The 13,042-nt window shown below is 42.6% G+C and overlaps 1 protein-coding gene across 6 annotated transcripts in view; it reads left to right on the forward strand.

Moving 5' to 3' along the window:
- Positions 1 to 13,042, forward strand: part of LOC141803524 (protein FAM131B-like) — a 77,123-nt gene that overhangs the window by 44,302 nt on the left and 19,779 nt on the right. For 4 of the 6 annotated variants that reach the window (XM_074687627.1, XM_074687624.1, XM_074687623.1 and 1 more), the window contains exon 3: positions 10,596 to 10,631. The exons of the other annotated variants lie outside the window; for them this stretch is intronic. In XM_074687627.1, coding sequence (XP_074543728.1) covers positions 10,596 to 10,631 — 36 coding nt within the window. The remainder of the gene's footprint in view (positions 1 to 10,595; positions 10,632 to 13,042) is intronic. 6 annotated transcript variants of the gene reach the window in all.

Genomic DNA, 13,042 nt, shown 5'->3' on the forward strand with positions numbered 1-13,042 from the left:
AGATTTTAGTTTTTTTTAGGTACTTTTAAGCCGTGTTTCCACCAAGCAGACCGGTTTGGTTCGTCTCGGTACGGCGCACATTTTGTGGCGTTTCCACTGATTTACCCCAGGACTGAGCCACAAATAACTGAGACGAGCCGTCCCACTTTTTGGGACCGTTTCGTATGGGTGCCAGACTGAACTGATCCGCTCTCTGAAGGTGGAGCTACAACACTGCAGACCGTTGATTGGTCAAAAGAATCATCACTTACTCTGCCACAGCGGCTGCATTTCTCCTGGCAGCGCACAGACTTCTCTGAAACAAAGCTTGATTGTTCTTTGTATCAAAGAGCTACATGACAATCACAGAGAGGACGAAATACTGCATTTCTTGATCAATGCTCTTTGTTTACTGTGTCGCGTTTTTCTTTTTTGTTGGATTTATTAGAGGAACTAAACCGTGTCACGCTGCATCACGCTATTGTTTACCAGCTGTAGCTATCAGCATCCAGCTTACACGCCCCCTCCCCAGAGAGGGAACAGTTTGCTGTGGAAACGCAAACAGGATCAGGCTTAACTGTACCAAACTGTACCAAACCGTACTGAACCGACCCGCACTACTTGGTGGAAACACAGCTTTCTTGGTACTGACCAAATTCTGTTAAAAGTACCAGGTACAGATTCACGTAAAATCAAAAGGTATCAGAATTAGAATCAGCTTTATTCGCCAAGTATCTCCAGAAAAGAAGGAATTTGACTTCGGTTTAAGCTGCACTCTCTTGGTACAAATGTTGTGGATAGAAAAACACTGAGAAACACTAAATATTAAAAAAGTAGAAAAAATAGAACTTAAGTGGTAGGGGAAATAATACTAATTACAATATTAAATAGAATAAAGATATATACAATTTAAGTTAAAAAGTTAAAAAGTAGTGCACTGAGTCGATGTCAGAATGTGCAATTTGCAAAACAAAAAAAATGAAACATGAAAAAAATGAAGCATGAATTTGCAATAGAAACAGGCAGGCTGTGGCTGTACATCAGGTATATGAGGTACCATGTTCAGGTACTTAAACGCATCCTTGTGACTGTGAGAAAGTAAAAGAGCAGGCAATTTTCCATGCAGGACATGAACACAGCATTGCAAGGTGATATAATGAATAATAAATATGTTAAGTTGAAAAAATGAGATTTTCTTATGAAACAAATTGATATTTTTTACTTAATACACACAAAAAAGTACTGAAAATTGTTCCGGTTGAGCACCGATACCATTTGCCGGGTATTCGGCATCAACACTGAGTCATTTCAAACGTGTTAATCTACAGTGTGAGCAGAATTTAAGGTTACAGGAAGAAAAAGGGGAAACTAAATGTTGATAATCTTCAATAACTGAAAGTCTCTTCTGTGTAACTTCCAGGACTGTATGTAACGTTTGCATTAAACGATAAATAAAACCTAAAATGGGATTTTAACACAGCTCCAAAACCAGCAACAAATCTGGGAACACTTTGTTACATATCTAGACTGTTTTTAGTAGCAACAACATTCTGCGTGTTGTATTTTGATCGTGATAACTCTAAAAGAAGTGTTCTTCCTCCAAGACCAGCAAAAAGTTAGTGCAACTCTGGATATCTGTGCGATATCCAACCGAGTGATTCATTACAAGAAGGAAAATAAAAGTCAGTTCAGTTACATTTCATGCAGGATTTTCCTTTTTTTAAAGTGAAGAGTGTGAAGTACGACCAGCTCGTGACGTAATAAACCACTTGCATTATTCTGAGGTGACACCAAAAGACGCAAACACACTCTACAGCAGATCTGGGCAAACTACGGCCCGCGGGCCACATCCGGCCCTTTGTACGTCCCTGTCCGGCCCGTGTGAGGCCAATCATGAACATACAACTTGTGCGAGTCCATATGTCTTTACACTTCATCTATCACGGGCACTGTAGGCGTTGTGGATTGAATTCTCCCTCTTCCACTGGCTCAGTCAGTTTCCTCCACCTGAACTCTCTCCTGTTCTGAGGAGAGAGCGCTGTCGCGACATGCGCAGGGTGTATGCACATCACACAGCGAAGACAGACAGATCTTCACAACGACACGTTTCACTAATTTAGAGTCAGCCTTCTCACTATAAGATTCACGCTGCTCTAAGCTCTCCTGACTGAAGAGGATGCTACGTTACAGCAGAGCTACGTTAGTTTAACTCACGACATGTCAACACCAAAAAAGAAAGAAAGAAAACAGCTAAGGCTCTGATAAGGTCTACATCAGCAAGTGCAGCACTGTTACCTTTCTCCATCCTGGAGGTTTCCTGCAGCATTTTTGGATCAAACCAACTAAGAGAGAGAGGGGGTGGATGGTTTTTGACTTTTCGACATAAAGCCCAAGTTGGGGGACAATCAGGAGAAATCACAAGCCAGGAGACCAGCCAGAGAAAGGGTTAAAAAAGAGCACATTGAGTGTTGTTTACACCACATACGTATCCCTCATATGAGAAACAACCACCTCACCTCCAACACTGAGTCCAGATTATACACAGCAAACCAGAAGAGGTGGGCTAAAGACTGTTAAAGAGGGGGTACTGTACTTTTTTCAGTCTATATTCTGTGACTGTAGTAGCTTTACAGGATCAGAAAAATCCTTTCTTTTCTCACACTTGTGTTTTGCACATCCAGGTTTGCTTACAGTTGCACAGAGCGAGTTTTATGATGAATTCATGATCAGAACTAACAGAAACAGCTCAAAAAGACAAAGGAAAAAAGTATAGCAGGGTCTCTCAACGAAGTACTGATTGACTGTTTAAAACAGAGCTATCGTCAGCATCATTATTAAGGCTCTCTCTAAACTTAAAGAGGGGGTATTGATGTTTTTTAATCTTCATTCTGTCCCGTTGGTACTCCTGTTGTAGCTTGTCTGATATGATTTATTTTAGCTGCTGTCTCTTTAAGAAAATCCCCCTTTCCTCTGATTGGCCTGCCATATGGAGGCCTGTAAGGGGTGGAGCTATGGGCAGACCATGGTGTTTGAGGACCTTATCTCCTAAGTATCATCAGACTTTCATTCAGGGATTTCTACAACACCATGTTTACAATTCTGGGAAGTAGAATACCCCCTCTTTAAGATAAGTTGAGGTGTGAATGTTTCACTGTGACAGAGACCGCTCAGGCCTGAGGTCTTCCTGCTCTTAAAGAGGCAGAGATCAGATAACGACGGGGAGGATTTTTCATCATTTTTTAGACCTGAAGACTTAAAGGATGTGGACAAAAAGTGCCAGAACATCAGACTGGTTCCTGCCTTCAGAGGCCGGTCTCAGTCAGACCCACAGTCCGTGAGCTCCTGTGTGTATTCCTGCACTCTCGTGACAGGCTGTGCTTGACTGGGTGTGAAGGTGTGTGTGCAAAGGTGTGTGTGTGTGTTGATAGTCTCTTACCAAGGCCACCGAGCTGCTCTCCCTGGGGCTTAGACTATTACTGAGCCATGTATCACTTCTCAGCTGTGGACCCGGGGGAGAGGAAGCGGGAGGGATGGAAACAGAGACAGTCCTCTTATTGTTTTTCCTTCACCGGCTCCTGATTTCTTTACTCAGTGTCTTCAGAGGTTTTTAGTCCTGAGTTTAGGTTTGAAGGTCAAATGTGCCCAGTTATTTCATTTACCCTAAGTTTTCTTATCATCACTCTTCTTCAGAGGAAATCTCAGCACACGGTGGAAACAGAGAGGAAAATCTTCCTGAAAATCAGCTCCAACACGTTTCCTCTGAGAAAGCGTTGAATGGAGCAGGTGCAGGAGGATTTGACGGAGTTTACCTCGTAAAGCTCAGAGAGGCTCTGGACGCGTGACAGAAAAAAAAACACGACAGACTGAAAACAAAATAAATACTGTAGACAGAGAGTCAGGAGAGCAAACAAGCTCCCCTGAAAGTCAGAAAAGGATTACTGACGGTGAAAGAGGCTACGCTAACATGCTAACATTGGGAACACTATGATTCTGGCTCTAAGTACTAAGTGTAATATACGTTTTTGAAAGGTAGAGAAGTGTCAAAAGCACGTGGACTTTAAGAGCTAAAACATTTTTTGACCCACATGAAAACAGTTCATTTTGAACACCACAATCCTTGGATCAGACGCTAAAACGACTCCATAAAACCGCTACACCACACTTAACACCTGGAGGTCAGCAGTTTAAGTCCCCGTACTGACCTTAATGGGGAAATGAGCTGGTGGCTGGGAGATGTAAGACTACTTTCCCGAGCACTGTCAAAGTCCTCTTGAGCAAGGCACCAATCCACCCTCTGCGCAGTAGCATGCTAGCAATGCAGCCCCCTTGCTCTGCACTCTCCAAAGAGTTATGTGCAAAGAGTAAAAATCTTGTTTGTACATGTGTGTGTAGCAGTGGCGATTGCTCTAAAGCTGCAAGAGAAGCTCAGCTTCCCCTAAAATGTCCCTAAAAAAGTGTTGATATGTTCTGCTGTGTGAACATTTCATTGATAAAATCTGAGCTAGAATTCCTTCATCTTTAGTTCAGAATCAGCTCCTATCACAGGTAACTGGCTCCACCTCCTTCTCATTCATCCCCGTAGCGTCTCAGCGCATTAACACAGTCGGACGCTGAGCGTCTTCTGACTTCAGCGGGGAAGCGTAGAGTGGGTTGTTCCACTGTGGAAACTGGACGGTCATTGGATAAACGCTGGGCTTTGTCCCGCCCATCAGACGCTCAGCATCTCTGGGGGTCTATGAGGCAGTGGGCTGGCCTGGACGCTGGGCTTCTGCATGATGATTGGATGATCTGTCTGAGGCTGAATCCCTTTTTGATTGACAGTGAAATGAGCCAGTCAGAGATCTTGAAGTATAACCCTCCACCAGAGCATCTTAGTTGTTTTGGACTGATCTGGAGGCTTTATCAATCCCCAGCAAGTTTACTTTTCTTAAAAACGACGAGCATTGAGAGAACACGGGTAAAATCCCTGGAAAAAACACCTGGTTGGTACGACAGGGTCACAGATAATTTGTTTTTAAAGGAACAGAGGGTAGAATTTACGTTTAACTAAATAAACAAATTTATGATTTAGGCTGGAAAAAATGAGCTTCCCCTCCTTGACTGACCAGCAGCCGCCACTAATGTGGAATCAGCTGTTAGCAGCCTGCAGCATGTCAATGCTAACTGGTGCTAGGCCAGATGTTTCCCCACAGGGTGAGGAGAAGGAGGTGAGGAGGATGTGCTGGTTCTCAGGTATGAGTTAAGAAGTGACGACATCGACCTGTCCTTCCATCCATCGTTATTGGAAATTAACCTTGGGAACATTTAACGTTTGTCCTTAAGACCGGAGTGGTTGACTGTCGAACATTTCCCTCCTCAGAGCTTCTTAAAACAGACTTTTACACAGCACCAAACAGACCAGACGCAGAGGAAAACATCATTTTTCCTCCACACTTCATTCTCCTCCTCCCTCGCGGGGGGATTCGGAGCTATGAGCTCATCGTGCTGCAGCCACATCGTCACATTAAGCTCTATTAACCAAAGTGAGGAAACATCCCTGTAGCATTAGGGCTCGCTGAAAGGCACATTAGCTGAAACATCAGCCTGTTTGTGGCTCCACTAATAGTCAGATCAATACTGAGAGCTCCTATCAGATCTCCTCTGAGGGGGGACGCCTCCCAAATCCACACAAGTGGGACTAAAACACACACAGATGTGACTGAAAGAGGGTGATAGGAAGCAGTTTGAAAAAAGGTTTCTTAATTTTTATATCAGAAGACTTCTCTTCATTAAAGCAGATTCGCGCCCTATGTCCTTTCCAAGGCATGCTGGGATACACTGAGGCACCTGCTGACCCTCGCAGGATGAGCAGGTGTAGAAAAGAAGTTATTTGTGCCTGTGTTTACTCCAGGAGGATACTTTAAGGCCAGATTACAGCGGCGCCTGAAGCAGCTGGGCACACACTCGTACGCCGAGCTCACAGACCGTCAGTGTTATCACAGCTGAATGGATTTCAGTCTCAGCGCGCACAATGCTGCCGCGTCTCACTTCGATTCAGGAAAAATCCACTATTGATGAAGCGACAGGAAGAGCTCGGCTGTAATATACTTCACCGAGTCAATCTGAGTACAAAATAAGAGCGCACACACACACACATGTACACACACACACACACCTCAAAGATGGTGATGGCGCCCAGCTCCTCTGTCCTCGTTTGACCATGAGAGCTCAACATTCACACTCTCAGGGCTGCTTCTGAATCCAAATCCTGCAACCTCTGACGCAGGCAGTGTTAATAATTCACACACACACACACACACACACACACACACACACACACACACACACACACACACACACACACACACACACACACACACACACTCCAAGGGCAGAGATGACACTAGCGCTCCTGCTCCTCTCTGCTCTGACCGTTATAAATCACCTCCACTTAAATCCTACTCATTCATAAAAAGCGTGATTTGATTCATTCAGAGGAAACAGGAAAGAGTAAAATCATAACGTATCAGCAAACAGGCACAGGGTCAATGATCTAAACCGAGGACTGACTGATTCACTGGATTCACTTTCTAATGCACAGTTTTGAAGCTGAATGTTTTTCTGCAGCCAGCCTCAAGTGGACACTCAAGGAACTGCAGTTTTCAACACTTCTGCATCAGCTTTATATTTTGTTTGCTTGAGGCTGGCTCCAGAAGTATCAGAAACCAAAGACTAGGGATGCACGATATATTGGTATAAATATCAGTATCGGCCCATATCTACTCATTAGCTGCTGGCATTTTCAGAGCATCTTAAACAATCTTTCAAGACCCAAATAATCTTGTTTTCTCTGACTTTGTAAACACCAAAACTACCTGAGAAGAGTGGACTCTCTACTTTTATGTCTGTCTTGCTGTTTTTGATCAGAAAAAAACAGACAAAACATTATTTTTTGATCACGTTTATCCTGGATGTCTCTGTATTCCTTTCAGTCGCCATCTGTAGCAGCTCTTCTTCTGTGTGCTCCGGTTCATACAGGTATCCTTTTGGTTCCAAAGTGAATGGAACTTCATCGTCGCTGTCATAGTCACTCATTTTGAATTTCCTACGCTGCCTCACAATCCTTAGAGTACAAACAAAAGAATTACGATACTTGATCAAACTTACACGAGGCTAAAACCAGCGCTTGAAGCAAAGCTTGTTTACATTCCCTACAGCTGAAAGGAGGAGGGGGGACGGAGCGCACTAGCGCTGCGCGGAAGGACACATGACCAGTTAGTTAGGTCCGGATAAATGTTTATATTTCCGAAGACTTAATGCACTTAAAAAATATTTTATGTAGCGTACTCTTAAACTGTGGTATTACTTTTTGATTTTAGTTCTTGTAGGCAGAGAAAATAGCCTTTGAATTTGGTACCGTCTGTCCCTGTTAGCGTCTATTTCCTCGTCACCATCGATTACAGTTTGTGTCTTACTGAGGGAGAGGAGACAACTTTCTACTGTATCTAATGTCCTTAGTGGTCACATAGAGCTCATACAACCCCACTTCAAAAAAACTGAACTATCCCTTTAATACTGGATATCAGTGTCAGCCAAAATTTTCATATCAGTGCATCCCTAGCACAGACGCACCAAGCCAAAAAAAGAAAACATTCTCACTGTATAAATAAACCTGTTTAGAGCCTGGTACAGAGTGTGCATTTATTTCCCTGATTTCCTGACTCAACAGTTTGCTCAGCTGAGTGACAGGTGGAGGCTCAAAGTTGCCCCACTTCCAATATGGCCTCGGTCGACAATATGCTTCAAAACTGTCTATGGTCCAAACAGAAGCTGGAAAGTCTTAGGTGGAGTGTTTTATGACAGGTCCTGCATTTAGGGATGAGCTTGAATGCTTTTGAGCTAAATTAAGTATCATTAGGACCTGAGCCCGCCAACCGGGCAAAGGCCTTATTGAAACCCATAGGATTCTTCTTCTTCTTCTGTGTGTGCCTTTAACCCTAAATTGCGTGCCTTTCACTTGAAAAAAGAAAGCGAACACACCTAGCCTCAAAATTCAATCTCTGCGAAAGATTTATGATTTCAATCGTTCCCCAAAAACGAATGCTTCATAGCGCCCCCTAGGGGCTTAAAACTGCAGCCCCTCGGGCTACTTTGAGCTGAAATTTTGTGTGTATGAAAATCATGCCTAGCCCTACAAAAAAGTCTCTTTCGACTATCACAAATTCCAAACATGAACTTCGCTATTTGGACCTAAACATTGCATTGTGACTAGGGCTGAGCGATTTGAAGAAAAGATTGAATTGCGATTTTTCTGGCAGATATTGTGATTTCAATTCGATTCACGATTTTCTTCAAATCAAGCTTTGGGATATTCACATGTAGGGCTGAACGATTTTAGGAAAATATCTATTTTTTTCTGGCAGATATTGCAATTCACGATTTTTTAATCATCAATAGTGATGATAAATAATTTGTTTTCATCAACTTCTACTCCTAAACAGAGGCTTTGTGTTGTTGACCTGCTTACCAGCACGTTTAACATATAGATTGTCTACAAATTTGTAAAACAGAATGTGTATAATACTTGACACAACAGATCCTGAGTCAGTCAGGACCGCTGGAAAAAATTGCTGCTTCGGCGATCTCAAAATTGCATTGCCTAAAATTGCGATTTCGATCTGAAAACGATTAATTGTTCAGCCCTACTTGTGACAATTTATAAGCTACGTATTTCAACAAACTAGTCCTAGCGGCTCAAAGCTTGGCATTTTGTCAACTATGTCCTAACCCTTCATGAAAATCTTATTAGCTCTCTTGTACAATGTTGGATCAGGACCAAAATGCACACAAACGTTCAGTGACACAGCATCAATGCATTTCTATCACTGGTTGCGCCTACGGCTTTTTGCTGAGCCACATGTTGCTGCACATCTGGCGACCAGGACATGCTCAAATGGAGAAATGTAGGACAACAGGCGAGGGCCCAATATTGCTGCTTGCAGCTATATTTTTATCTTTATCATTTTTGAATTGCCTCATTGGTATTTTTGCATGGCGGGGGATTGCTGGCATTGTTATTTGGGGATCACAGGCTAAACAGTTTTGGAACCCCTGTCTTAGAGAAGAGTTAAGACATACTTTCTACTTTAAATGAACACCTTTTGGTTTACATTGTTTGCATCTGAAAAAGTATTATAAAACATTCAAAAACGCTACACCGTTCTATTCATAGCAGCACTAATGAAACAGAAAAGGTCGTCGTGCTGAGGGTATATCTACAAGTTGTTTATCGACCTCTGAAGACAAATACATTAACACTGAGCTCAAAGCTGCGGAAAGTAAGACTCTACTGGGGCTAAATGGAGTTTAATACAGAGTTTTCTACTGATTCTGTTTTTTTTCCTGGTGAGTTTTTATTCTAACGGTTTAAACATAAACCCTGATCAAAGTGACAGGATGCATCTGTGTTCTTTGTTATTACTCTCCTCCTCATCCACTTTTCATGAAATCAACATCATGATATGAATTTTACAACAAGGCAGTGGAGAAACCGCCTGAAGGAACAAAAAACAGATTTTCCAAATTATCCCAATAGTTTGACACAAGATAGAAAACAGAAACCGTACAAAAGGCTTATGGCCCTGTTATTTCTATTCTCTAATATCTGATCTTTAATTCCATTTCTCGAGCTACAACAAACACAAACACAGAATTTAATAATGCATCTTTTTGCAATAAGAGAACACACTCCACCTCCACGTGTTATAGTCCTGCTGATTAAACCTGTTTGTTTCAGGAGTCTGTTGAAGCTGGTGGCTACGGTTAAAGTGCAAACGGTCGTTTCTAATCCATAAAACCACATTTTTTCCTGAGTCATCTCCTCAGACACGGCCCTCTGAGGACACGAGACAAAGTTCTGCTTTTACTTTGACATTAAGTTCGGGGCATTCTCCTTTCACCTTCCGTGCAGGCTGTGATCTGTGAACAGTAGGAGGATGATAACGAGCTTAAAGAGCCGGAGGAGGAAGTCTGGAGGCAGAGCCGCTCCGTGTCTGATGTTTAGAGAATAAGAAAATGCTTCTGACAGCTGTGTGTTTAAATACTCCGGACGCTTTCCAAACCGTGGCTGCATTTCACAATGTGATGAATACACATGACTGTCTGTGTCTGCCTGTGTGTGTGTGTGTGTGTGTGTGTGTGTGTGTGTTTGCATATGAAGGCCTGTAATTAATGGTTTCCAGTTTTTGCCGAGGATCAGATTCGCTGTATCCCCTGGAAACAGCTGAATGGTTTCCATTGGTTGCGTAAACACTCAGAGAGGTGTAGCTGGATGAAGAGGGATAATACACAAACACATCACCATCAAATTTAAGAATTTGAAGACTCAAACTGTGACGCTATGATTTACCTAAAATTAAGACAGAGCTGGTTTTAAAAAAGAGAAACCAGATTGCTGTTCTTCTCCGTAAACCCAGTTTCTATGTCCCACAATTCCTCTTCCCCTCTTTCAAATCTCTTCTGTCTCCTCCCACCTTTTTCTATACCTGTGCTTCTCTCCTCCCCCTCCCCCCACACCTCCCTCCTTCCCTCCCCTCTCCTCCCTCCCCTCTCCTCCCTCCCCTCTCCTCCCTCCCCAGCATGGCCGTGCCGAGTTTTCCTGGGAAGGAATCAATGTAAGTGTTTAATTTTCTCACTCCTCCTCCTGAGTTTGCGTAATTGAGTTGACATCCTTCCCTCCGTCTTCTGTCTCTTCTCTTTCTCTCTTTTCTCCCCCACTTTTTCTGTCTCCCCCTCCCATCAGCCTCCTCTCAGGGCCCCTCTGCTAATCTACTGTCCTGCAAGCTTCATGTATACACAGAGTCACAGATAACAGGCTGTAATAAGCTTATCTTCTCCTCCACTGAAGCCTGCGCTCCACTTCCTGTTCCCACTCAGAGCTCTGGACTCTCACTTCTTTCTGTACTTTCAGCAGGAATTATTTGCACGATGTGAGTTTTCGTGACTCGAGGATGCTCGGAGGTGAGCCGCCTCACGTGGCCTCTTTAAGGCAGCAGCAGCAGTCTGGAGGAATGGGTCAGAAACAGAGACCTTTCTGATTGGTACAGGCTCTTTTGGTTCCCAGGAACTTTCCCCTAGGACTGGGTAGTTTTGGATTGGAGGAGATTTAGTTCTGGGAAACACTTTCCAAGTGTCAACAAATCCATCCACAGTGAAATAAACCTTTAAAACCAGCACAGGCTGAATATCCCCCATGCTAACAGGCTAACCACAGTGCTACATAGCGTGTCTGTTCTGCTGCTTTTCGCCGTAGTTGCCTTACTGCCCTCTACTGGTCTGTTGTTGTTTTGCAATCAATAGTTGGCCTGACTTCCATAGTCTTTCAGGATCTTCAGTCCGTGGCAGAAACACAGATGGACAATGGGCCGTGGGAGCTCAGTACTTCCTGGAATAAATCTCCCTATTTCCCAAAACTAAAAGTTCTTGGATCTTCTGATCCAAAAGCACATATTAAGAGGATTTTCTCGGCCGTGAGATTGAGAATTTATTTGAGCACAAGTGGTCTGTTATTCCTGCCAGCTGAACCAGAGACCAACAAATGAGGTAACTTTAGCTTTGGTCTGGTCTCTGCTAAGGATGGGGGTATCGAGAACCAGTTCTTGTTAAGAATTAATAAGACATGTTTCAATCCATTGACATCATCAGCCCAGTTGCTCAATGATTCCCTTATAGATTCTTTCTATTATACCGGCGCTATGTCGACTAGTCTGCAGCTAACTTAGCTTAGCAGTTGTATAATGTTTCCCAAGAAAACTCTGATTCTCAGCTTGAAGTTTTACTCAAGAACTCAACACAAAGAAATGTACATAACTCTCTCGCAGAAGATTCCTATTCACCACATTTAACTTGGCATAAATCTCCTTATTTACCTAAAACAACATAAACAAAACAGCACTAGCTTGATGCTAACGTAGATGGAAAATTGCAGTGAAACTCTGGTGGTTAGCATTAGTGGTGCACCGATCACAATTTTCTGGCGGATCACCAATCTTTAAGACAGACAATACCTGTGAGCAGGGCTTGACATTAACATTTTTGCTCACCAGCCACTGTGGATAGTGGTTTTCCAAAGTTACTAGCCACTCAGCATTTTCACTAGCCACAATTTTGTTGTTGGATAATTGTGTTGATATGATCAAAGTAGACAAAAACATGCTAAAGTTTACTTGAACTAGATTTACAACCTTTTTAAATGTAAATGACCTCTGTTTACACTTAAATCAAGACTACATAAATGTTTAACCCCATTATCAGGTATTCGGTTGTGCTCCTTTAACATGAAAATATGCAGACAATTAAGACAAAGTAATTAAAGGAGAAGTTTATTATTACATTGAATGAAATTTGTTATGCTTGAAGGTTAGTTGAAAAGATAAAAACTAAACTGCAAAACTAGCAAGAAAAATGTCTGTTTGGATATTTATTTACAACACATTCAGAAAACTACACTTAAATAATTCAACCAGCCAAAGTGGCCAGTACGAGTGACGGTGTTACCCGCCACAGCTGGAATTCATCGCATTTGGTGGGTTGGCGGGTGTTAATGTAAAGCCCTGCCAATAAAGTGTCCTGAGTTTTAGGTCTCAGAGCAAAAAGCAACAATGGCTGCCTGTCAGACCTCCCTGGAGGTTAATAAGATCAGTTTCATATGTAAGGATGGACTGATTGCTGATCCCCCAAAATTAAGGAGATCTGCACCAATCATTCGGCCAGCCTATCAATCAGTGCACGTCTAGTTAGCATACATCGGTACAACTTTGTTTTAACAACAGAATTTTAACTTTCATCATAGAAGCACATCACAATTACTCTTTGTATAAAATATTCCAAATGTCCAAATACTATCAGGCAAATGATGGAAAAGTTACGCACAGGCTCATGGCTGCTTCATAACTACAGCAAGGTTCCAAACAACTCAAACAACTGCTATACTCACTTTAACACACTAGATAGCCTACCTCAGTCAGTAACGTGTAACAAAATAGTATATCAACGCCATGTGACGTGCAAATTTTACTCATTTTTA

Source organism: Halichoeres trimaculatus, unplaced genomic scaffold (genome assembly GCF_033239565.1).
Source record: "Halichoeres trimaculatus isolate MK-OKI-2021-1 unplaced genomic scaffold, fHalTri1.1 fHalTri1_scaffold_14, whole genome shotgun sequence".
Lineage (NCBI taxonomy): Eukaryota > Metazoa > Chordata > Actinopteri > Labriformes > Labridae > Halichoeres > Halichoeres trimaculatus.